This window comes from Ambystoma mexicanum, chromosome 10 (assembly GCF_040938575.1).
Source record: "Ambystoma mexicanum isolate Mex_15411 chromosome 10, UKY_AmexF1_1, whole genome shotgun sequence".
Lineage (NCBI taxonomy): Eukaryota > Metazoa > Chordata > Amphibia > Caudata > Ambystomatidae > Ambystoma > Ambystoma mexicanum.
This window is the reverse complement of record NC_090932.1, coordinates 1292846527-1292870003: the sequence shown is the minus strand read 5'-3', so window position 1 is coordinate 1292870003 and position 23477 is coordinate 1292846527. Positions and strand designations below refer to the sequence as shown.

The 23477-nt window shown below is 48.2% G+C and overlaps 1 protein-coding gene across 1 annotated transcript in view; it reads left to right on the top strand.

The window, feature by feature from the left end:
* Positions 1-23477, top strand: part of LOC138492254 (acyl-CoA dehydrogenase family member 11-like) — a 1439352-nt gene that overhangs the window by 757780 nt on the left and 658095 nt on the right. Inside the window, exon 7 of the mRNA XM_069619296.1 lies at positions 675-824. Within this exon, the coding sequence (XP_069475397.1) occupies positions 675-824 (150 nt within the window). The remainder of the gene's footprint in view (positions 1-674; positions 825-23477) is intronic.

The window sequence follows — 23477 nt, the reverse complement described above, 5'->3', positions numbered from 1 at the left end:
TTGTCCCGAAAGAGGAGGGAGGCTTCAAATAATCGATGCTGTTAAATTGGGGGTCACAGATTCATAAAAAGAACTTTATCAAATAAAGAATTATGTGCTCCTGGTTTGGGGTGGGTGGAAAGTTCCCCTGAATTAGATGGTACCCGATGAAAAGGTCCTACATATATAAACACACTAACTTGTTTTTCTGTTCTTTGTCTTCGCTGTCTTATCTTTATTTCTTGTACTGTGAATATAATTGCAAATTTTATGGTGGGCAAAGGCATTTCTGAAAAAAAATTTGATTGGAAAGTTAAAGCTGTTTTTGGTCACACCTTTAGCTGGAAGTAATGGCCATAGGTTGCCTGTTAGTGTGAGTTGAAAGACAGAGTTCTGAGGCCCTCTTAAACATAATGTTCTAACGGCTCACACCCGTCTGTATCATAACACACTTCTGTAACCTTTACTAACATCAAGCATTGTTTTGCCGAGTGCTGTTAAAGTCTTTCTCTCTTTGCCGGAAAACGCCAATGTTCACCTTTCCCTAGAAGCAACAGCCTCCATGCAACTAAATGTGACCCCACTCGCCCATATTCATTGAGGTTCCCCAGGCGGTGTGCTAGAACACCTTCTGCACATGTAGTGTGCCGTTCACATCTGTGATTCTCCCAAATGCTTATTTATTTCCTTTTCAGGGATCTAGAGGGCTGTCCCTTTTCTACTTGAAGGTTCGAGATGAAGACCAGAAGCTAAATGGCATTGAGGTTCAGAAACTTAAAGACAAGTTGGGCACAAGGCCGGTACCAACAGCAGAGCTACTTCTGGATGGAGCAAAGGCGTATCTGGTAAGCAGTAGGAGGAATTGGTAAACCTTTGTTTGCACAACACTGCAATTTATCATACTTGAATTCAATCTTATGAGTTTCTGAAACAAACTTGTCTTGCACACTGTAAGGAAGGCATGTTTGATACCATGCCTTACTTACAGTGTGCAAGACAGACACAAGTGATCAGTTCAAGGGTGTTTATTGAACTTCAAATGGGTTGGTTGAACGACTATCTACATCTAAATATATGGATGGGAGTAAGCTACGACCATCAAATAATAATGCAGTCCTAGTGGAGTCTGTCAAAATAAAAGGGTCTATACTAATAAACCGTTGCGTTGGGAGCACCAGGGACCATGGGTTGCCGCACCCTCCATCTCTGTTAGCGGTGCACTAGCAGCCAGTCTGTGGAAACTTGTAAAAAGGCCCGTGCTTGTGGTGCCTGTTTTGTGTATCAAGCGAGAATTGTTAAAGTTTCCACTCATTCGGCGCGTGTGCTGTTTGATATGCTGGGATTTACTCCATTGCTAATTCAAGCGCATGATAAATGCAGTTCCACAAGGCTTATGATTTTCATTTCTTGCAATCTTATATTCTTTTGAATTCATCAATTGATGATATAGCAAGTGGTGCCAACACGTGCTTCGACCTAATAGGTCTTTTTCTAGGCTACCAGTTTTTAGTTTTCAATGCATAACGGTTGGATACATATTTAGTTAATATGTGGTCCCCAGATCGGGCATTCACCATTCATGATTATGTTGACATCATGTGACATTTGTGTTTGGACACATTACGTGGTGGTGAATCAATTCCCAGTGAAGGTGATATATATACAGTTTCATATTTGTTTGCAGATTGGTACATACATTTTGAAACAATTTGTTAAATATAGCATTAATTTGGACAATGTTTCATACATAGTTGGGAGAGAAAAGAAGAGATTTCCGTAAGCTTGATTAGAATTGGTCCCAAAGAGATCTTGGTATTTGTAAGTGGTGGTTGAGTCAATTGGCTAGGGTCTCACCTGGTAGGTAATGAGGAGGGATTGTCTCGGGTCCTGCTTGGTGCAGGTACGTCTGTTTAATACCGGGTAGTTTGGTTGGTGAGGGCTGTGGTCCGCCCAGTTAGGTAGTTCTTAGAGGTCAATACCTAAGGGTAAGGAGAGGTGTATATGGTTGGCATTAGCTCCTGCCAGATGGCTGCGCTGATTGGTACAGTGTTAAATTTATCAGAGTCCTGTGGTTAAGTGCACACATTATTTGGAAAGTAGACAACAAGTGGTCTTGGGGGCATAGTCGCACTAAAATTGAGGTGGGTTGCCAGGGACCCTTCCCTCAACGGCCCTTTCTGATTGTTGCGGCGAGGGCCCGTGTTCATTTAGTGCATAGTGTGCATATACTGCCGCCCCAATTGGTAAGTACTGGGGCCTTGGTGCGTGTTGGGGTTGGGTTCCAGCCTGTGGTGGTCCTGATCATGAGGGCGCTGGTGCCCGAAGACCCTCCCCTCAGGATGCCCCAGAAGGGGGATGTGGGAAGGGTCCATGTTTGTCAACGATGCATGCGTACGTTTGCTAGTGCAAATAAAGCATTTTCATTATGTTTGTGCCTTATGTTAGTATTGTGCGGCCATGTTTATTGGAAGTTGGCCTCGGTGCGTGGAGGGGGGTGGAGTACCTTTGCTAGTGCACATAAAATGTTTCCAGTGTGTTTGTGCCTTGTGTTATTTATTGTGCGGCCATGTTTATTGGAAGTTGGCCTCGGTGCGTGGAGGGGGTGGAGTACCTTTGCTAGTGCACATAAAATGTTTCCAGTGTGTTTGTGCCTTGTGTTATTTATTGTGCGGCCCTGTTAAATGGAAGTTGGCCTTGGTGCGTGGAGGGGGGTGAAGTGGGTGTCTGTGTCCCGAGCCACCCGTCCATTGTGGTCTTGATCATGGGGGCGCTGGTGCCCGGCGACCCTTCCCTCAGTAGGCCCCAAGGGGGGGGTGTGGGAAGGGTCCATGGGTGTTTAGAAAGCATGCGTGTGTCTGTTTTTATTTTATTTTAGTGCTTATAACGGCGTTCGTAGTGCGTTCGCATCTGGTTTACGTTCTAGTGCGACCCCATTACATACACATTTGGCCTTGGTGCGTGGAGGGAGGTGCAGTGAGTGTGTGTGCCCCTAGCCACCCACCGCCTCCTAATTAGGTCAGGGCAGCCACCGATGCGTGGCAAAAAAGCCCAGCTGGTGGCTTGGGAAAGGATAAGAGGGAAGAGAATTAGGCAGTTGCCCATGTGTTTAGAATGAGGGGAAACAGGTTTGGCAAGGTGCCGTGCGCAAGGTTGGGGTGCTTCTTACCTCTCGTAGTTAGTGTTTCTGCCTTCAGGTTGAGCTACAAGTGAGTAGTTTATCCCGTGGCATTATATTGTTTGTAAGGCCTGTGTCTATTGGCCAGATTGCAGGATCCCCATTGGTAGTTGGACTGCGGTGCCTGATTGGCCGTTGAAACAGCTGGATGGGGCTGTGGCGCCTTGGTGCGCATTGCAATAGCCTGGGCCAGCGAATTCTAGGTGCTGGCAGGTAGGCCCTGCAAGAGATAGAGTATTAGACTTATGTTTAAGTGCTGGCAGGTAATCTCTGGAAGAGAGTGTGTGTGTATTGGGCTGATGTTTGAGGGGCATATGTGATAGTGCCAGTGATCCCTGTAACACACCCAACATGTTGGGGTACTGATGGCGGACATGTGGTTCTGGTCTATTCCATGGGAAACTATGTTACAGTTCCAAGCTGGATGTGGCTGTGTCACTGTGGGTTGTGACATGCTTGCCCCCGATAGGACGTGAAGCTAAAGTCGTGGTGCCAGTCTGGCGCCTGGATGTCAGTTGATCGTCATAATGCGATCGAGTCACCCAGGTTGGGGTGCCCAGATGGTGGGCCTGGTTTGGTATTGCCAAGGGATGAAGGTCATGGGAGCATATGCCTGGTGGTGATCGTCAATGGCTGTTGTGAAAGGATCGCTCTGGTGGTGTAATGGGGTTGATCAAAAAACAGTAAAAATTGTATTTTTATAAGAACACATTTAACTCATGTTCGGTATTCAGACCAAGTTCTGTATTTCTAGTTCTACAAATAAGTCTTGCTTCATTTTGCCGAAGTCTCAGGGCTCGATTTCCTCCTCTGGAGTCGAGCTTGATGGTCTCCAGACCAACAAATCTGATATCTTTGTGGTTGTCCATTTGGTGTTTTTCTTGCCAGTGGGTGGCCAGCGGATATCTTGCTTCTGTAGTTTTCAGGGAATATAGGTGTTCGCTTATCCTTGTTCTTAGTTCCCGTATGGTGCTGCCTATATACTTAAGTCCAGATATGCATATTATTAGATGTATAACAAATTTGGTGCAACAGTTAATGAATTGGTCGATCTTTTTTTCATAAAGATTGCCAAAGTGCACGCTATCGGTTGTGATGGTTTGAGGACACATTTTGCAGGTTCCGCATTTATGGAACCCAGCCCCAGTCCGTTGGGTAAGCCAGTTCTCTCCTGGACCTGTCTGGGGTTCCATGAATGAGGGGACTGAGCATGCTTTTAAGTGTTGGTGTCCGACAGTAGGTGATCTTGGGTTTCTCCGATATCCATTCCCTTATATCTTGGTCTACTCCTAGAATATGCCAATGTGTAGTGAGTATTTTCAGAATTTGTGAGCTATCCATGTTGTATTTGGTTACAAAGCGGATGTCATTCATTGGTTCTGCAGAGTTCCCTCGTTGTTTCGTCTACAGTTCATTCCTGGGGATCGTTGATACTTGATGAATAACCTGTGAGATGTTGGATAGTTTCTATCCACTTTTTAGGAATATGTTATAGAGTAATTCACTGTCACGCTCACCTGATTCCCACGGAGGCGCAGGTCTGGCTTCGAGTGCTGATGCTTCTTCAATGGTGAAGCGCAGGACTCTGATGATGGACAGGAAGGGCCCCTCTACTCTGGCTTTTCTGGCTCGCAGGAATATTCCCCTGTGCGTGAAAAGGGAGTATTACCTACGGACGGAATAATGCTCAAGCCTCCCACTCCCTTCCAACCCTCCTCGATACCCTTCCACGATTCCCTGTGAAGTCTCACCTTAGGGTCTGGAAGGATGAGTTCTCCATCCTGCTTCTGATGCAGGGGTGCGTTGAAACCCAGTTACTTCACTGGATTGAGGTTTGATGGGAGTTCAAAATAAGCTTGACTATTCAGGTTAGGCGCTGTAAGAGTTCTGTTGCAAGTTCAAAAGTTCAAGCTTAATAATAATGTTCATTGTCTTATTGCAGCAAGCGCTAATGCTTATGTCTTTTTCCCCATTGGGGCCGGGGTCCGGAATGCCAGGAAGCGGCAGGACCCGAAATGAAATGGGAATGACCCAACAGGTAAGTCTTAGAAGGAAACTGAGCTTTTCCTATTTCCCTTCCTTCTCTCACCTTGTTTTCTTGTCTTTTCTCTCTAGGCTCTGGGAAGTGGGTGCGGATCCGGATGATTGCTGCTGAAGATGGAGGCGCCCAGGAAAGGTGAGTGAAATGCAGCGCTGCAGCGATCGAAGCGAAATGCTTTTAAAATGATGTCTTCCCTTTCAGGATCGTCGGTGTGATGTCCCCGTGATGCAGCTTTAGCAGGTAAGGTCTTCTTTCTCTCCAATTCTCTCTTGCAGGCGACCCATGATGCTGACAGGCGTGGCTGAAGTCCAGATGCAGGAGCTGACACGGTGAGCGTCCAGCTGCGAGGAGCAGAACAACGCGAAGCGTGAGTTGCTGATCGGGCGTGGTTTAAATAGCTTTGGAAGAAGTTTCAGGCATGTATCCTTCCACCGATCAGGTATGTATCCTTCCCCGACCACACCCAGGTGGAAAGTAGTCCCACAGGTAAAGTAGTTCCATTCAGGCCTCAAGAGGGCCTGGATGTAGCAGCATGGTCTGCATCAGGTAAGTGCACATTAAAACACTTGAACACATGTCTAGCTTTATGAGCCTGGTGCCTAAGGCGCCAGGACAGGGGTCCAACATGAGCCTGGCGCCTAAGGCGCCAGGACTGTGTCCAAAGGGCCCCAGCTTGGGCCCGCTGGCACTTCCCTGGGGGGAATGATGCCTGCCTCTGGGGTTGCTGGGTAGGACCTGGCTCCTTGGATGTAGGCATCATGACATTCACACTCTTCTTTGTAGGAGTCGCTTGTGCTGCAGTTCTTCTAGCCCTTATTATTTCTCCTTTAGGTATGTTCTCAATCGCATATCTTTTGTGGCAGCTTTTAGAGTAGAGGACTGAGTTAACCTCTGTAGTTTTTCTGAAAGTTCTGGTCTCCAGTCCAGTGGTTGTGGTGGTTATCCTGATATCCAGAAAGTGAATGGTGTGGTCATTCTCTGTCCCAATCAGCTCTATTCCGAAGTTGTTGCAGTTCAGATAAGCCTTGTATTCTTCCAAGAGTTCTTTTCCACCTGTCCAAATTAGTAGGATATCCTCAATAAAGCTGTGCCATTTTAAGATGTGTTTCTTATATTTTTCTTCTCTGAAAGCGTGAATCTGTTCGTATTTGTGCATGAACAGTTTTGCAATGGATGGTGCATAGGTTGCACCCATAGCGATGCCTTTGTTTTGTTTATAGGATGTTCCATTGAACAAAAAGAAGCTGTTGGCCGGAGAAAATTCAAGAGATTCCTTAACCATAATAAGATGTTGGTAGTGCGATGCAGAGATTTGTGCAAATTCATAGTCAATTGCATCCAAAGCATGTTGATGTTTGATTGCTGTGTAGAGTGCTTTGACATCGCGGATGACCAATAGGTAATTCGGTTCCCATGTGATTCCCTGTAGAACAGACAAAGTGTACATGGTATCCCGCAAGTAGGTGGGGATTTTAGGCACTTCTTTTTCAATAACGCTGTTGATGTATTTGGCTAGAGGTTCGTTGATGGATCCTATCACACTCATTATCGGTCTGCCTTCTGGTATGCTGTCAAATGGTTTATGCACTTTCGGGAGGAAGTATATTGTTGGGATCCTAGGGTGATCAGTTTTGAGAAATAGTTCTTCATCTGTCAATCCTGTTGTGTTCTAATAAACCTATTGCCATTCCTTACATCTAATAACAAAGGGTGTTGGAAACAATGTTATGCAAAAAATAGTTTTCAAGAAATCATATGTCAGGATAGTTGAGCCGTTGCCTTCCCTTCCCCACTTTTCCAGCACTAGGTAAGGCGGCACGTTCGAGCTACGCACGCGCTCTGGCTTCTCGTCCATGAGGATACACTTCAAAGCACAGACATCAAGGCTTTCTGCCAAAGCCTCTTTTCCATTAACAGTCGGTTACCTACAGTGGGTCTGTCATAACAAACAAATCTCAAAGTTCCATTCCTATCAGGCTTTTCACATGCACAAGTGCCCACTTTTAATAATCATCATGGGTCTCCCTCCTTCAGGCTAAGACCCGCTTTTTATCAGTGTTGTTCACACTTGGTCTCCCTCGCTCGGGCTCAGACCATGAATCTCCATTCTGGCTTGGAATCCTCTTGATATGGATATTCCTTGTTCAGGCTCGGATCTGCTTGATATGGATCTCCCTCGTTCGGGCTCAGATTGTACACTCTTGATAACAAAATCGAAGACTTTCAAATGTGCTATGGGTCTTGCTTTAACCGTCGCAGGACCACTTCGATTTACTTCACACCATTTTTCTCATCAATTTTCTACTTTTGTGTCTGTTGGCGGGGTTCCTTACAGAGACCTTCGATTGAGCACATCCACGGTGCGGGACCACTCTATCACTGGTATTGTATCTTTCCTTCTCAAGTTCAAACATTTATCAGCAGTTTACCTTTACTTGCGTCTTTCATCACACGCATTTAACAATGTTCGTTCCAGTGCTCGTTATACAATGTTGCCACTTGCAACCTTGACTTCAACACAGACTCGTCTTGCTTCAGCCTCCCCAACTCAGCGGCTGCAGTGATCTTTCTGGCGCATCTTTGTTCTTGGAGCAAAGGCCGATACCACAGCGACCGCTACTGCTCCTCCCCGCATTGGTCAGTTATGCGGGAGGGCCTTCGGTATCTCTGACACACAATGCAGGATTCTTCAGTTTGGTTTCCTCGCCTTACTCTTTCTGCGCTGAGGGTTTCTTGAAAGTGACTGCTTAATTCCCTTCTTGCAAACCCTATTGGTTTGTCGTCTTTCTCCCCTCGTTCAGTTGCCGAATCGACACTGCTGTACCTTTGTGTGCTTTGCCTCGCTCCGAGTGTGCTCTCGTGCACCGCCTTATATCCGTGTGGGGAAGTTTAATGGAAGTCAGGCATGAGTGATTGTCAGTAATTGTCTGACCTCGCCTGACCATAGTAGCGGGACATGTCAGATACACTGCTCGGGTGTGAGAGCTGGCTGTCCGTCTGAAAGTGCGGGAGAAGGGAAAAGAGGAAGGGCGGGGGAAGGTTCCCAAAAGGTGTTCCAGAGGGAGGAATACTATGTCTCACCATCCAGTGTCGCACTACCCGAAGACCCCTACCCAGGTGATCCTTCCGCACTGGTCCACCCCCAGGGTCTGGATCCAAAGGCGATTGCTGTGCCCTGGCGACCTGAGCGAGAGATCTGTGGGTACTAGCGGGTGAGACACAACACTGAAGAAGGAACTTCCTGAACAATGCAGGTGGTACAAAGGCACCCTTGGTTCACTTCAAAATATTATAAATTGCAGATTTTTACACTGAATCTTCACATGTCCTGGATTACTCCATGGCATAGTCCAAGAACACTTCCTCGTTATTGCTTACTCTTGCTAAATTTAGCACAGTTGTGAAGTTGTACCACTGGAAATTATGTGGAAAAAGCAACAACAAAAGACATATGGCCCGCCACTAGTTGGCATGCGGCCAGCAGCTCTGAAATGCACAATCAACTCTAGCGCATCAACCCCATGGCTTTACTGACTGCAGCTTTAATGTAGTGGGTAGAAGTAGCTAGTTTCTCCCAGTATGTTAATTACATTTGCTGCTTTTTTGGGAGGTAATGAATCACAATATCTTACATTGGTTCCTATGCAAAGGTGGGATTGTCTAGCTACTGCAAGGAAGGCATGGTATCAACAGTAAGACAGACACAAGTGACCACAGTTCAAGGGTGTTTATTGAACTTCAAAAAGGGTATGATAAACTCCTATCTAATCCTAAATCTATGGATGGGAGCAAGCTACGACCATCAAATAATCATGCTGTCCTAGTGGTGTCTTGTTAAAATAAAGGGGCCTATACTAAAAAACATATTGCCAATTCTTACCTCTAAATACAAATCGTGTAGGGAGTAATGTTATGAAAAGAGAAGTTCAAATGATATGTCAGGATGTTCAGAATGTTGGCCTCCCTTCCACACGTTTTCAGCACGGGACAAGGCAGTTTACTCGAGCATAGCACACTCTTTGGCTTCTTCTGCACGAGGACACAGTTCAATTACCAGCATCAGGACTTTCTCTATGTAAGTCTCTTTACTACTTAAGGTCTCTTGATGCAGAGGGCCTGATGTACCAAAAACAAACGAAAAGTACCCCATTCAGAAGATTCGCTTTTCACCCTGGATCCACCTCTTCTGGGCTCAGATACCTCGTTACAATGTTCAGAGAATTTTCTTTCTCGGATGACTCGTGGTTCACCCCCGGATCCCCATCAGTAGGGCTCAGATCCTTCTTCTGATATTAGTCTCCCTCAGCCGGGTTCGGACCAATTTCAATTTGTATTAACTATAAAACTTTTGAATGTGCACAGGATTTAGCTTGACCCGTTGCAGGACCACTTCAATTTCCCAATTTCTCTACACAATTGCCAACCAGTTGGGTACCTAACGGAGATCTTCAAATGAGCACCCACTTGGTGCAGGACCACTCTGTTTACGGTATCTTTATTGGCTTTAAAAGTTCAGTCACTCCTCTGTTATTTAATTATCTTTGCGTCGCTCATCACATATTATTCACACACTGTTCTCTTCCGATTTCTCCATCCAATGTTGGCTCTTGCAACCTTGGTTCTAACACAGGCCGGTCTGGTATCCGTTTCCCCGACTCACCGGCTGTGCTGACTTTACTGGTGCTGGTTTGCTGTAGGATGCAAGGACAGTACCATGGCGGCAAATGCTCCTCCCTGCCTTGGTTATCGACGCGGGAGAGCCCTGGGTACCTCAGACACACAACACAGGTTTCTTCAGCTTTAATTACAGGTCTTAGGTTTATTATTTCGAAGGTTCACAAAAGTAATGGTCTGAAAGGGTCAAGGGCACTTCCCTCCTTGCAACCCGCTCTGGTCTCGCCGTCTTTCTCCTTGTGTTAAACTGCCATCTTGAAATTGGTGCTTCCGCGTGTGCTTTGCCTTGCTCCGAGTGTGCTTTCATGCTCTGTGGTTTTATCTGTGTGGGGAAGTGTGATGAAAGTATGGTGTGTGTAAGGATCAGGAATTGCTTGACTATTGTATTAAATGTCTGGTATACGGCTCTGGTGTTGGTCCGTTTTTGCTTACTGTGGGCTGTCTGTGAGAAAGTGTTTGTGTTGGGAAATGGGGGGAGGGGGTGAGTTCCTAAGTATCCTATGTAGAAGGATGGAAAAGGTGTTAAAGGGAAGTGGGTACGACATCTCATACCAGTGTGCGAAAGTGTTTGTGTAGGAAGGGGTGGGGGTAGAGCTTTTGAATATCCTATGGGGTAGGATGTGGAAAAGGTGTTATAAGGAAGCAGGTACCGCGTCCCATCCGTCAGTGTCACACTTCCACTCCCCGAACACCCCTCCCCCCATCCAGGTGATCCTCCTGCAATGGTCCACCCCCAGGAACTGGATTCAAAAGCGATGGTAGTGTCCTTGCCAACTGGATTATAGAGCCCTGGGGACTAGGAGGTGAGACACCTTCAGGTTTCTCACATAACGCTGTTTTGGAAGAAATATTCTGTTATGGTATCGGTATGGGTGGTGCAACATTTCCAGCTGGCAGAAAAAAAAACTTGCCACCATTTGTGTATAGAGATTATTCAGCAAACAAAACACAGAATTGCATCCAAACACTTCCTGAGTGTCCATAAATTCTGTCTACTAACATAAACCCATTGTCAAAGCCAATAGTTTGGGTGTTTTACTATCATTCATTACAGTTTACATTCAGCGGTCTCAGTAGTCTGGGAGAGAGCAAAAAGGTATGATGGGAGCTGCAAGAAGGGACGAGAGGATAAAGGAGTCTATACGAGCAAGGAAGGATTGCCAGAGAGGCTGAGCATGAGGTGTGAGCGTGATTGACTGATAGTGGGACGATTGAAGAACATGCAAAAGTAAGAACGAGACAAAACACTGGCTTGCAAGGAAAGAATGCAAGAGGAGATGCATGAAGTGAGCCAGCCAACGTGAGAGGGAGAAGAACTCCAGCTAATTACAGTGCAGGGTTTCCAGATTATCCACTGCAGCCTTATACTTTGCAGTGTTTGCAGAGTATCCCATTTATAAATGCGAGGAAATCACATAGATCATTGCGGCCCTGCCTTGTACAATGCATTATTTGCAAGGTACTCTTTGCAGATTTACATCTGCAGCCTGTGCCTGGTGATTGCAGATGCTCCTTTGTGCTTGGAAATTTGTGAACATTCCTGGTATAAATTACATTCGTAGTTGGCAGGATTACTGAATTCCTCCCATAAGCCTCATCCGAAGCAATGGTACCAATGTTAGCCCAAAGCTTTTAGACTGGACACAAATCAGTGACTGTTTGCTAATCAGAAAATAAAGTTTCAAAGAATACAAATTTCACGACTAGTCATGGAATTTAGAGGAGACTTTGTGCCATTCATTCTTTGCTTGTTACTTGTGATTTTGGAGTCTCCATCTGGAGATATTTTACAGTATGATGGGTGTCGAAATTGGTGCAGTTTCTTTCTGTTTTTTTTTTTTAAATTAATTTATTTATAAGATTTTCAACAATCTAAATATACGTCACCAAAAGTTTAACAGAACATAGAACATAAAACCAGCATTACATAGGTATGGAAACAAAAGCAATCCAAAACATGAATAAACAATGAAACATCTCAAATGAATCAAAGCAAATCATGTATATGTCTCAAAAGAAAACACCTAAGCACAAATTAACATATCAAAAAAATATAACAAAACCGGAAAAAAAAATAACATAAAGACACCACACAGACTACACAAAATAAGAACAGAACAGGGGAATCCGCAACTAATGCACACATATATCATCAGACAGTCGGATCCAATATGAGCATCTAATCCTCAGATACACAGTCACCATATAAATCAACAAACGGTTGCCAAAGCGCACGATACTTAACTTCCCTTCCTTGACTCGCAAACATCGCCCGCTCAAAGTTAGACAATACCAACAAATCATCAATCCAATTTTCCACTCTGGGTTTCTTCCTCGTCTTCCACACCATCAGAATTTGCTTCACTGCAACCACAAGTGCTTTATCTATCCATTGTCCATATCGATGAGCAACCGCACAACGCCCCTCACCTGACAAAAGCAACACCTGCATAGGCTTCCTGGGAAAATGTATAGACAGGATTGCCTCCAGCCTATCTAACACTCCCACCCAAAATTCTAACACCCGAGAACAAAACCACAACATATGAAGCAACATTCCCTTCTCTTTCCCACACCCCCCAACACAAGTCATCATCAGACAGTCCTAACTTATACATACGCAACGGAGTCCAATGTAGACATCCCAACACTTTCAAATGAATCGATCTCAACCTGAGATCCAACCTACTTCTAAAACCTACACCCCACATAGATTCCCACTCCTTATCCGTAATATCACAACCCAACTCCTGTTTCCATCTCTCCAATGTATTCCTGTCAGCATCAACATCCCTAGAACAGACCGGCATCAACCTAGTATAAGTGCATACCATTCGCGGTGATGACACAAGAATCTGACCACCCGCCGATACCACCTCCAGCGGCCCTGCCAACATTGCCAATCGCTCACACAATAGAGCTTTCAACTGCATAAACCTATTAAATTCCCTCCCTGCCAAACAAAAAGTCCGCTGCAACTCCTCAAATGACAACACACGACCATCACGCACTACATCCCTGATACATAAAATCCCTTTCGAGACCCAACTTCTCCAGCAAAAGGGTTTATTATCAAATTGCAAGCTTGGATTAAGTCAAAGAGAATCTCCCTGGTGAAAGTACAAGTTCCCCTGAAAGAGATTCAACCACCACACCAAACCCTCTCTTGTCACCGTAATAGTCGGAAGCCTACTACCTCTCCCAGGTAGACGTTCCATTGAAGTAATGGCATGCAACGGAAAGCCGTTCAATTTATACCTTTCAATTAGCACCCATAAGGGTTCTGACCCATTCCCTAATGAAAAATAATAAGCCGCTTTTTTCAAAAGAAACCCTTTATAGTAGCGTTCCAAATCTGGATATCCAAAACCCCCATTTTTAGTACTACGCACCAAAATAAACTTTGGAATGTTAGGTCTCTTATTATAACCCCACAGAAAGTTATGAAAAATACGATCTATACTAGCCAGCATCCTTTTTGAAAATCTCAAAGGCAAAGACTGCATAACATAAAGTTCCTTTGGCAAAAGAGACATCTTAATAGCGTTGACTTCAGCCCAAATCCCCATCGGCAACTGACCCCATCTCCTAATATCCTTAGTAGCCACTAACTTTCCCACATTGAATTCCACCATCTTTTTGACATCCTTAGTCAGATAAACAACAAAATATTTCACATGAGATGTAGTCCATTTACAACGCCAATCCAAAAAATAATCACGCCTGCAAGTATTAGCAATCGGAAATACCTCAGTTTTATCCCAATTAATTTTATGTCCCGACAACATACCCTATCGAAAATATTTTTCAGAACTACACTACCTCGTTCCGGCTCCGCAAGAACCGCCACCATGACATCTGCATATGAAAGGACCTTAACTTCCACCTCACCAAATGTCAGGCCCCTAATGCCAAGTCCCCCACGTATATAGGCCAACAATGGCTCCAAAGCAAGGTTGAACAAGTAGGGAGACAACGGGCAACCCTGCCTTGTCCCTCTAGTCAATCCAAAAGCTTCGGATAAAACACCATTTACCCAGATCCTAGCCTTGGCATCACTCTGAAGACAACTGATTATCCCTAAAAAACCATCCCCAAAACCCATCTGCTTCATCGCAAACCGCAAAAATCTCCAACTCACCCTATCAAACGCCTTCTCCGCATCCATAAAAATCAAGGCCGCATCCGACAAATCATTCTGCCTCAAACTCATTACATCAAAGTTCTAATATTGACATATCCTACCTGTCTCGCAAAAACCCCACTTGGGATGTATGAATCAATTTCCCAATACACGTTTCCAATTTGTTAGCCATGACCTTAGCAAATAGCTTCACATCCACATTCTGTAGTGAAATGGGACGATAATTGCTACAATGTTTCCGATCCTTTCCCTCCTTCGGTAACAAAGTAATCATTGCTTCAAACATCGACTGACACAAACCACCATCATGGTATAAACATATTAAACAACCAATACAAGGTAAGAGCCAACATTCCACAGGAATACCATCCATACCTGGAGATTTACCTATTCCTAGCTGCTTAATAGCCAATAAAATCTCATCAACCTCAATATGTCTAAATCCCTGCTTTCTTCCATTGACAATTTAGGAAGGTCCAAATTCACAAAAAAATCCTTCAGCTCCACCTGAGACGGGAACACCTCCTCAGAATACAATTTCTCATAAAAGCCCCTAAAACTTTTACATATATCAGCATTTTTCAGTACCACACCGCCATGCTCATCAATAAGACTTTGAACAAAAGGTTTTTCGGTTATACCCTTCAATCTACTAGCAAGTAGCCTCCCACTCCTATCTCCACATTCCCAAAATTTCTGTTTCGTATCGAAAATACCCATATCAGTCAATAGGTCATACTTACTAGCTAACAGCAAAATAAAAATAAAAAATAAAACCGCACGTAAGTGTCTGGATTTCTCCTCCAGACTTCACACACGCGTATCCAGCCCCCCCCCCTCACCCCCCTGCATATAGCACATTCCAAGCCATCACCCTCCAGGATCCCAGCCCGTAAAATCAGTATTATAATAGAATAACATCTCTGCCAACAAAATTTCAATACCAACTAATATCAACTAATCTACCAAATAATCCCCCCAACACCCTCCTAACAAAGAGCATCAACAGAATGGCACAAATCCTCCACCCAATATGCATCACCAAAAAGGTACAAACTAACCTCATTACTTACTACCAGAGCAACGAAATATCCCATCTTTTTTGTAATTTTCAGGATAAGTCATTGTGCTATTAAAAAGAAATGTTACTGTTTAAATCATCATTATTTCAAGGACAAAGAAATTAAGCAGTCCGAATCTTACCTAACCAAAAGCGAATTTTTATTTCCCACGACTTGCTGCGTTTCTCCAGCATGGGGTCTGGCATGGATTCACATGAATATTCCCGTCGTCAGGCTGGGAATCCTCGGTAAAGAAAAAATCAGTATCAGTTTCGTTTCTGATCTGTCTTTCTTAGTAGTAACCAATCACTGATCTCTGGGTCATACTGCCCCCAGCCAATGACTGCCCTCTCCCTAAGCCCCGCCTCTGGCAGCCATCCTCAGATTTTTACCACACACTCAAGTGTTGGGAGTCCTCGTGTTTAGCTCTCGAGTTGTTTTACTGCGTTTTTGAGTTTTTTCAGGAGAATTTCTCATTTTTTCGGTTTAATCGAGCCTCAAGCTCCACCGTTTCTACTTCCGATAACAGAGACCCGTTTCGGAATTCTTCTACGCCCCTCAAGGGTGAAGTTTTCGTCGAGTTTACACTTCTTGGAGGATTCCGGAAGGTCTGCGGCCTACCTCAACGGACATGGCCCAGGACAAAGGGAGCTCGACGCCCGGATCCAAGCTGTTCAGGAATTGCCCTGGATGCGGTTTATATAACGTTTTCAAGGAGGACGAGCATTCGCGATGTCTCTACTGCCTCCATGGGGACAAGACGCACGTGGAGAAGGACTGTGCGTTCTACAAGAACCTTTCGGAACGAACCAAACAAGATCGTCGTTCCTGCCTCGCCACCTGGCTGGAGAAGGGCACAGCAAGTGAGAAGGTGAAGAAGAAGTCTGAGCGAGCTTCTAAGTCCGTTGAGTGCGCCCCGGCGACGGGGACCTAACAGAAGGCCAAGCACCGCGAGTCCGCGGGCTCCGGGAGCGCCGAAAAGGTCGGGCTCTTCGGTTGCCAAGCAGGGCGCTACTTCCCCGGCACGTTCGACCACGAGCCAGCGCTCTGGTTCGGGGAAGAGGAAGTCCGAGAACCCGGGTAGGCCGCTGGAGCGGACTCGGTCGATCTCGAAGGGGGAGCGAGGCGTTGACCCTCCCCCCAAGGCGAAGGCCCAGGACGCACCTAAGGTGGTGAGGGCCTTGATCCACCCGGCTAAGGCCTTTACCGAAGTGGTCGCTGCGACCCTGGCGGTGCCGGCTGAGACTACGCCAATGGAAATGGCCTCTGGGCCCAGAGTATCCCTGCCGCCGCGCAGGGAATCCTCTTTCCAGCCCATCGCTAAGACCCCCGTGAAGCCCCCGGCTGAAAAAGAGGGGGGTGGGAGCGGTGGCCGTTACAGACTCAGAATCAGCCTCTGAGGAGGAACTGGTGGAGACCGAGAAGGGCCTCAACGAAAGGTCCATAGGCCTCAACGAGAGGTTCATAAACCTCAACGAGAGGTTCGAGAAGGTTCGATCCCAGGGGACGGTCCCTTCTGACGTGATCGAAGATAGCAACGACAAACGGGGCCCAGTGGAGTGGCCATCCCGTCTGTCGCAGCCATTGCCCGAGCCCCAGGGTAGCTCGGCAGCCATTTTGTTGGCAATCCAATCCTTATGTACCGAGATAAGGACGTGATTACCACGCACCCCGATGGAGGAGCCAGAACCAGGCCCGTCGGGAAGCCCTCCGAACAAGCGGAGGAGAGTCCACCCCGCTCCGCCCTTCGTGCCTGCGAGACCGGTGGACCCCTCATCCCCCTCGCCGGGAGAGGATACAGCGACGGATAGGGCGACAGGGACGGACGATGACGGCGGCGATGACACAGCAGACATCCCGATGTCATCCCTCTCCCCCCCCCCCCCGCGGGGCGTCCCCAGCCGACGAGGTTGGCTCTTTCCACGCCATGATAACCAGGGCATCTGAGCTCTTCCAGCTCTGCCCTGAAGAACAGAAAAAGGAGGGGTTTCTGTACCAACGACGAGAGGCTAAGAGGAAGACGGTCCTTGCGGTGCCTTTACTTGATGACATCTGGGACGAGGGGCTTGCTGTCCTCAAGAACCCTGCTACGACACCCGCCAAGAGGGACAGGTACGAGAAGAAGTACCGAGTCCCCGATGCCGCCCCCTTGTGCCTCAGGGCCCAGCCCATGCCGGACTCTGTCGTCTCGGCAGCGGCTAAGAAGAAGGCAGCGGGCGCGGCGGCTTCAACTTCCACTTCCCCGCCGGATAGCGAGGGTAAGAAGTTGGACTCTATGGGACGACGAGTCATCTCGTCGGCGGCGACGACTATTAAAGCGGCCAATGCCTTAGCGATCGTGGGCCGCTACGACAGGGAGCTCTGGTTCAAGATAGCTCCCCTGCTAGATTTCCTGCCTGATGACAAAAGGGCGGAGGCCCTAGAAATTCTGCAGGAGGGCGAGGTGGCGTCGGATCACGCCATTACGGTGGCAACGCACATTGCCGATACCGGATTTCGCCAACTGGGCAACGGAGTTTGCCTCCGACGACGAGGATGGCTCAAGGCGACTGACTTTCACCAGGACGTCCAGACCAGAGTGTTGGACATGCCGTTCGACGGCAACAACCTCTTTGGTAAGGCGGTGGATGAGTCTCTACAGGCTATCAAGACCGACTCAGAGACGGCCCGGGCCCTTGGGGTGCTTCAGCAGCGACGGCCCTTTCGGAGCCCTGGAGGCAGACAGGGTGCCTCCAAAGGATACAGCGGTGGCTCCTCCACCTACCGCCAGGCGGCCTGCTCCTCTTCCCAGGAGGCCTACAGAGGTCGCGGCAAACAAGGGGGTTCCCGCCGTCGTCGCCAAGGAGGCAAGGCCGCTTCCAAGCAAGACTGACCCGGCCAGGTTGTCGGGCCCCCACAGAAGCACCCCAGTGGGAGGCCTGCTGACGAAGTTCATCAGGGTGTGGGAGTCCATCTCCACCGATCGTTGGGTGTTGGACACCCTGGCCAACGGGCACTCGCTGGAATTCCTAAAGAAGTGCCCTCGCATTCCTCCCGTGGCCAGGAAGGAGAATCACGTCCCTCAACTGCTGTTGGAAGTAAAGGCGATGCTCAAGAAAGGTGCCATCGAGCTCGTCCCCAGGAGGCTCCGAGGCTCCAGAGTATACTTCCTCGTCAGAAAGAAGACAGGCAGTTGGCGCCCCATCCTAGAACTGCGTCCGTTAAACAGATACATCAAGGCGCAGAAATTCAGGATGGTCACCCTCCAGCGTGTGCTGGGACAGCTGGAGGAAGGCGACATCCTATCGTCGTTTGACCTGGAGGATGCTTACTTCCACATCCCCATTCTAAAAAGGCACAGGAAGTTCCTCAGGTTCGTGGTTCAAGGACGCCATTACTAATTCAGAGCCTTACCGTTCGGATTAAAGTCAGCACCCAGGGTTTTCACCAAGTGCCTGGCACCAGTGGCGGCGCGGCTGCGCCTGCAGGGGATCCACGTCTACCCCTGCCTGGACGACTGGCTAATCCGGGCAAGGTCAAGGGAACTTGCCGTCGATCATACGGCGAGGACCGTCCGGTTGCTCACGGAGCTGGGGTTCTCCATCAACTACCCCAAATCCCACCTGGTTCCATCACAAGTAGCACTGTTTTTGGGGGCGAAGCTCGATACAGTGGAGCAATTGGCCTCCCCTTCAGAGGAAAGGACCAAGACCATCCTGGGCAAGGTACGGCACCTGTTAGCCACGGACGTGGCCAGGGTGAGGTCCATCAAGTCCCTTCTCGGGATGATGTCCTCATGCATCTACCTTGTACCCCTTTGCAGACTTCGGATGCGTCCGCTGCAGGAGTTCCTCGACGCCTGCTGGTTTCAAGCGAGGGGCTGCTTCGAGGACAGGATCCCCCTCGACGAGGAGTTCCGTCGGGCGATCCTATGGTGGGGCACCCGGGCTCACCTCACGACGGGCACGGACTTTCAAACCCCGGCGTTTCAGGAGACGGTGACTACGGACGCCTCTCTGGAGGGTTGGGGGCCCCATACCGGAGATCTCCACGCAAGAGGCTTTTGGCTCCCGGAGGAGAGGTCTCTTCACATCAACATCTTGGAGCTCCGTGCAGTGTTCTGGGCGCTCAAGTCATTCCTCCCGTCCCTCAAGGACAAAGTGGTGAGGGTCTTCACCGACAACACCACCAGGATGTTCTACATACGGAAGCAGGGGGGCACCAGATCCCCAGCCCTATCCAATTAGGCCCAGGATCTGTGGCACTGGGCTGTCGCCCAGGGGATGTTTCTGGTTCCCTTCCACCTGGCAGGAATAAAAAACACCATCGCCGACTCACTCAGCAGGGAGCTGCGCTCGTGCCATGAGTGGGAACTGCGCCAGAATCAAGTGGATCGACTCTTCCAACGATGGGGCAAACCCCAGATTGACCTGACGGGGACGATCTCCAAGTGCCGGAGGTTCGCCAGCAGGTTCCCACAGCCAAGGAGCATGGGCGATGCATTCTCGTTCCCTTGGGACGGCCTGTTTCTATATGCGTTCCCTCCATTGCCGTTGCTGCTCCGCCTCATCAGCCAGCTCAAGAAGTCCAGGTGCAGGATGATCCTCGTCGCACCGGCGTGGCCGAGGCAGGTCTGGTTCCCAGACCTTCTGGACTTGTCAACGTCCCCGCCAGTCAGGCTACCGGCGGACGCGGATCCTCTCTCCAGAGAAGGAGGCGCCATTCTACACCACGACCCACAGTCGCTGAACTTGCAAGCCTGGCTCCTGCAGCACTAGAGTTTGGAGGGTACGATATCCCGGCTGATTGCAGAGAGGTTCTTGCAAAGGCCAGGGCGTCCTCAACTCTCAAGTGTTACGTCATAAATGGAAGAGGTTCTCTGTCTGGTGCCGTGCACAGAAGATTAACCCGCTGCGGATTACGGCCCCTCAAGTGCTGCTATACCTACTGTCGCTGGCCAAAGCTGGACTGGCTCACGCCTCCATAAAAATACATCTGGCTGCCATCTCCCGATACACCAGGACTACGGGACGGGCGTCCTTGTGGTCTCATCGCCTGGTAAAGGAATTTATGAAGGGACTATTCCGATCATTCCTGCCGGTGAAGGCCCCTGGCCCGGCGTGGGAGCTTAATGTGGTGCTGACCAGGCTCATGGGAGCCCCATTCGAGCCTATGCATTCGGCGCCTTTGAAGTTCCTGTCATGGAAGACAGCGTTCCTCGTGGCCATCACCTCTGCACGACGAGTGGGGGAGATTCAGGCCCTATCTTGCAAGCCTCCATACTTGAATTTTCATGACACGAGGGTGGTGCTGAGGACGCACCCCTCCTTCATGCCCAAGGTGCCGTCGGACTTCATCTCAACGAGTCCTTGGTGTTACCAGTTTTCTTCCCGTCACCTTCAACGCCGGCCGAGAGGACTTTGCACTCGCTGGATGTAGCTAGAGCGCTGAAGTTCTACGTGGACCGCACAAAGAGTTTTCGAAAGACGTCACAACTATTTGTGAACTTTGGGTCTGTGAATCAAGGGAAGGCTCTCTCGAAGACTTCCATTTCCAGATGGCTCTCCGGCTGCATCATGCATTGTCACCGGTTGGCAAACCGACCGCTGCTCGGCCGTCCGAGGGCCCATTCGACCAGAGCGATCGCTGCTACCACAGCGTTCCTGTCTGGTGTGCCCCTGCTGGACATCTGCAGGGCTGCTACGTGGAGGTCGACGCACACCTTCACAAGATTCTACTCCGTCGATCGGGACTCCAGGGAGGAGTCCAGGGTCGGCCAAGCAGTGCTGCGCAACTTGTTCGCTTAAGGTGAGCCTGGTGAGGAGGTAAGAGATGCTTAATGTTGAGTTGTTGTATTGCTTAATGTTGAGCCTGTTGCCACCTCCAGTGGTTGTGCATGTGTATACTGCTATGTATTCTTTTATTCATGAGCATGTGAATCCATGCCAGACCCCATGCTGGAGAAGGAACAAGTTACTTACCTGTAACTGTTGTACTCCAGCATGGGTCTGGCATGGATTCACATGTGAACCCTTCCACCTACCCCTCTGCGGCTCTTCACTTGGTCATACTGCCACTTGGCGTGCTACCAAATCTGAAGATGGCTGCCAGAGGCGGGGCTTAGGGAGAGGGCAGTCATTGGCTGGGGGCAGTATGACCCAGAGATCCGTGATTGGTTACTACTAAGAAAGACAGATCAGAAACGAAACTGATACTGATGTTTTCTTTACCGAGGATTCCCAGCCTGACGACGGGGAATATTCATGAGCATGTGAATCCATGCCAGACCCATGCTGGAGAACAACAGTTACAGGTAAGTAACTTGTTCCTTATCCTACTTCTAAGCGCTGTAGTAACCAAGTTTACATTTTTTCGACCTCGGCTAGATGAAAGGCTTTGTTCCCCCTGCTGGTATTCAAGACCAAGCCCCTTATTGTGAGGTTTGTGGTAATCGCCGGTGCAACCGGTGGGTTGCCGTCTATTCCGGAACACTGATTCCGCCAAATGATATTCCGGGGCCAGCGGGATATCACAATTTGCAGCTAAACGGTAAATCTCCATCCCAGGTTCCCTTCTCCATGGGAATGGGGACGCTGAAGCAACGGCACCGTAGCTTACTGTGCCGACGCTTCAGTGCAAGTCATGCCGGTAGGGGCCTGATATTCCAGCAGCTGCGGCCTGTTAGGGATCTGTGGCCCCTACTGGCATTCTCAGAGTATGGCGGTCCGGATAGGGTGCCGGTGCGTTGCTACCGGTACCCTTGTTTCTGGACCGCCATACCCGTAATGAGGCCCCAAGAGTGCAGGTTGAATTCCAGTGCCCTCTAAAACAGGCACCTAATTCGCTGAGCTATCTTACAAAGAAACTGGGAAACAGGAACCAAAGATTCAACGAACTTTGCATCTCAGGACAGAAACACCCATTTATATCAAGAGTATTTTCTATTTTGAAATATATATTTTTGTACATGGTACAGAAACACAGATTTGGTGGAGAGAGATGTATTTAAAGAGGACCCAAATAATGTTCTTTTAGACATTAATATAAATTGGTACGGGACAGGCCAATGCATCTTGCAGAAACAGAAATATGCATAGACAAGATATGGAAATGTCATGCGTAGATCTGAGGGAGATAGTTATCTTTCCATGAGTTGAGAGGGTCCCAATGTCTGTCCACATCCTGAGTGCCAGCATGTATTTTAGCAGTACACCTCTGTCTCAAGCCATGCCTTCAGTACAAGATGCTGGCCAGTGTTTGTTTCTTTTAGGGACATATATCAGAGCATGCAACAAAGAAAAAGCATCAGAATGACAATCCAGCATGCTGCCCTCATGGAAGAAAGCTGATTTCCAGCCACCAACAATCTGCACCAGAGTATCTAGTGATCAGCATCAGGGAAATAGAAACCCTCAAAGAGAAAGTGAAGTTGCTGTACCCATGCACATTGGCGCCACAGGACCCTGTAATCCACAGCAGCAGGAGAGAAACCCCCAAAGAGAAGCTGCGGCTTCCATGTGCCGCAAGCAGAAGGACCTTGCATTGCTGCCGAACAATGACATCAAACACGCCCACCAGCCAGCAAGCTCCCTAGACCATCTGGAACTAAGGTGGGGAAACCCCAATCCCTCCCTCACGCAACTTACCTCGGGGGCACCCAAAAGCAGTCCTCGGAACATTAATTTTTACCTTCCTGGACTACCAGTGTTGTTCCACAGCAGACCTGTGCATAAAAGGTGGATGCTACTTTCACACATTCTAAGCTTCAACGCCATCCTTTTGATGTTACTCCCCCTCCTCCTTGCTACTAACGTAAACTGCATGATTGTTTTTTGTCCACTGTGGTGTTAACAATGACTCATCTTGTTTAAGTTCTGTTTTGTTGGCTTTCACTGTTTATTACCCATCATGTAGCCGGACTGTATCATCCAGAATGGGGACTCCTCTCTACCTAGACATTGTGCAGCCTCCTGTGCTGTGCAGTTCGCTGTGCAATCGCTTCAAGGAAGTGTGATTCTGCTGATGCAGCACACCCACCACAGAACCGGTTGTCACTGAAGTCCTTTGTTCTTCATCATTGCCTGCAGACCATTGTGGGGTCACCAAGTCTGCTTCTCTTGGTTGCTGCATTCCTCTGGTCCTTGCTTATAATTATTGTAGCTGAGGTCCTTTATAAGTGTAAAGCCTGAAGTCCGGCCTGGTGCTATCCAGAACTGTGTGGCCACGATCAGCGACTGAAACCTCTGATTCGTTGGACCCAGCTGTCAAAGGAAGTTGCCTTTCCACCACAACTCCTGGATACCCAACACCTCAACCAATGGTGAAAGCAGTCATAACCAACAACCAAAGGGTACATGAACTCAATGATTTGGGGGGGGGATTCAACGACAAGGGATGCATACCCATACCCGTTTTGTCTCCACT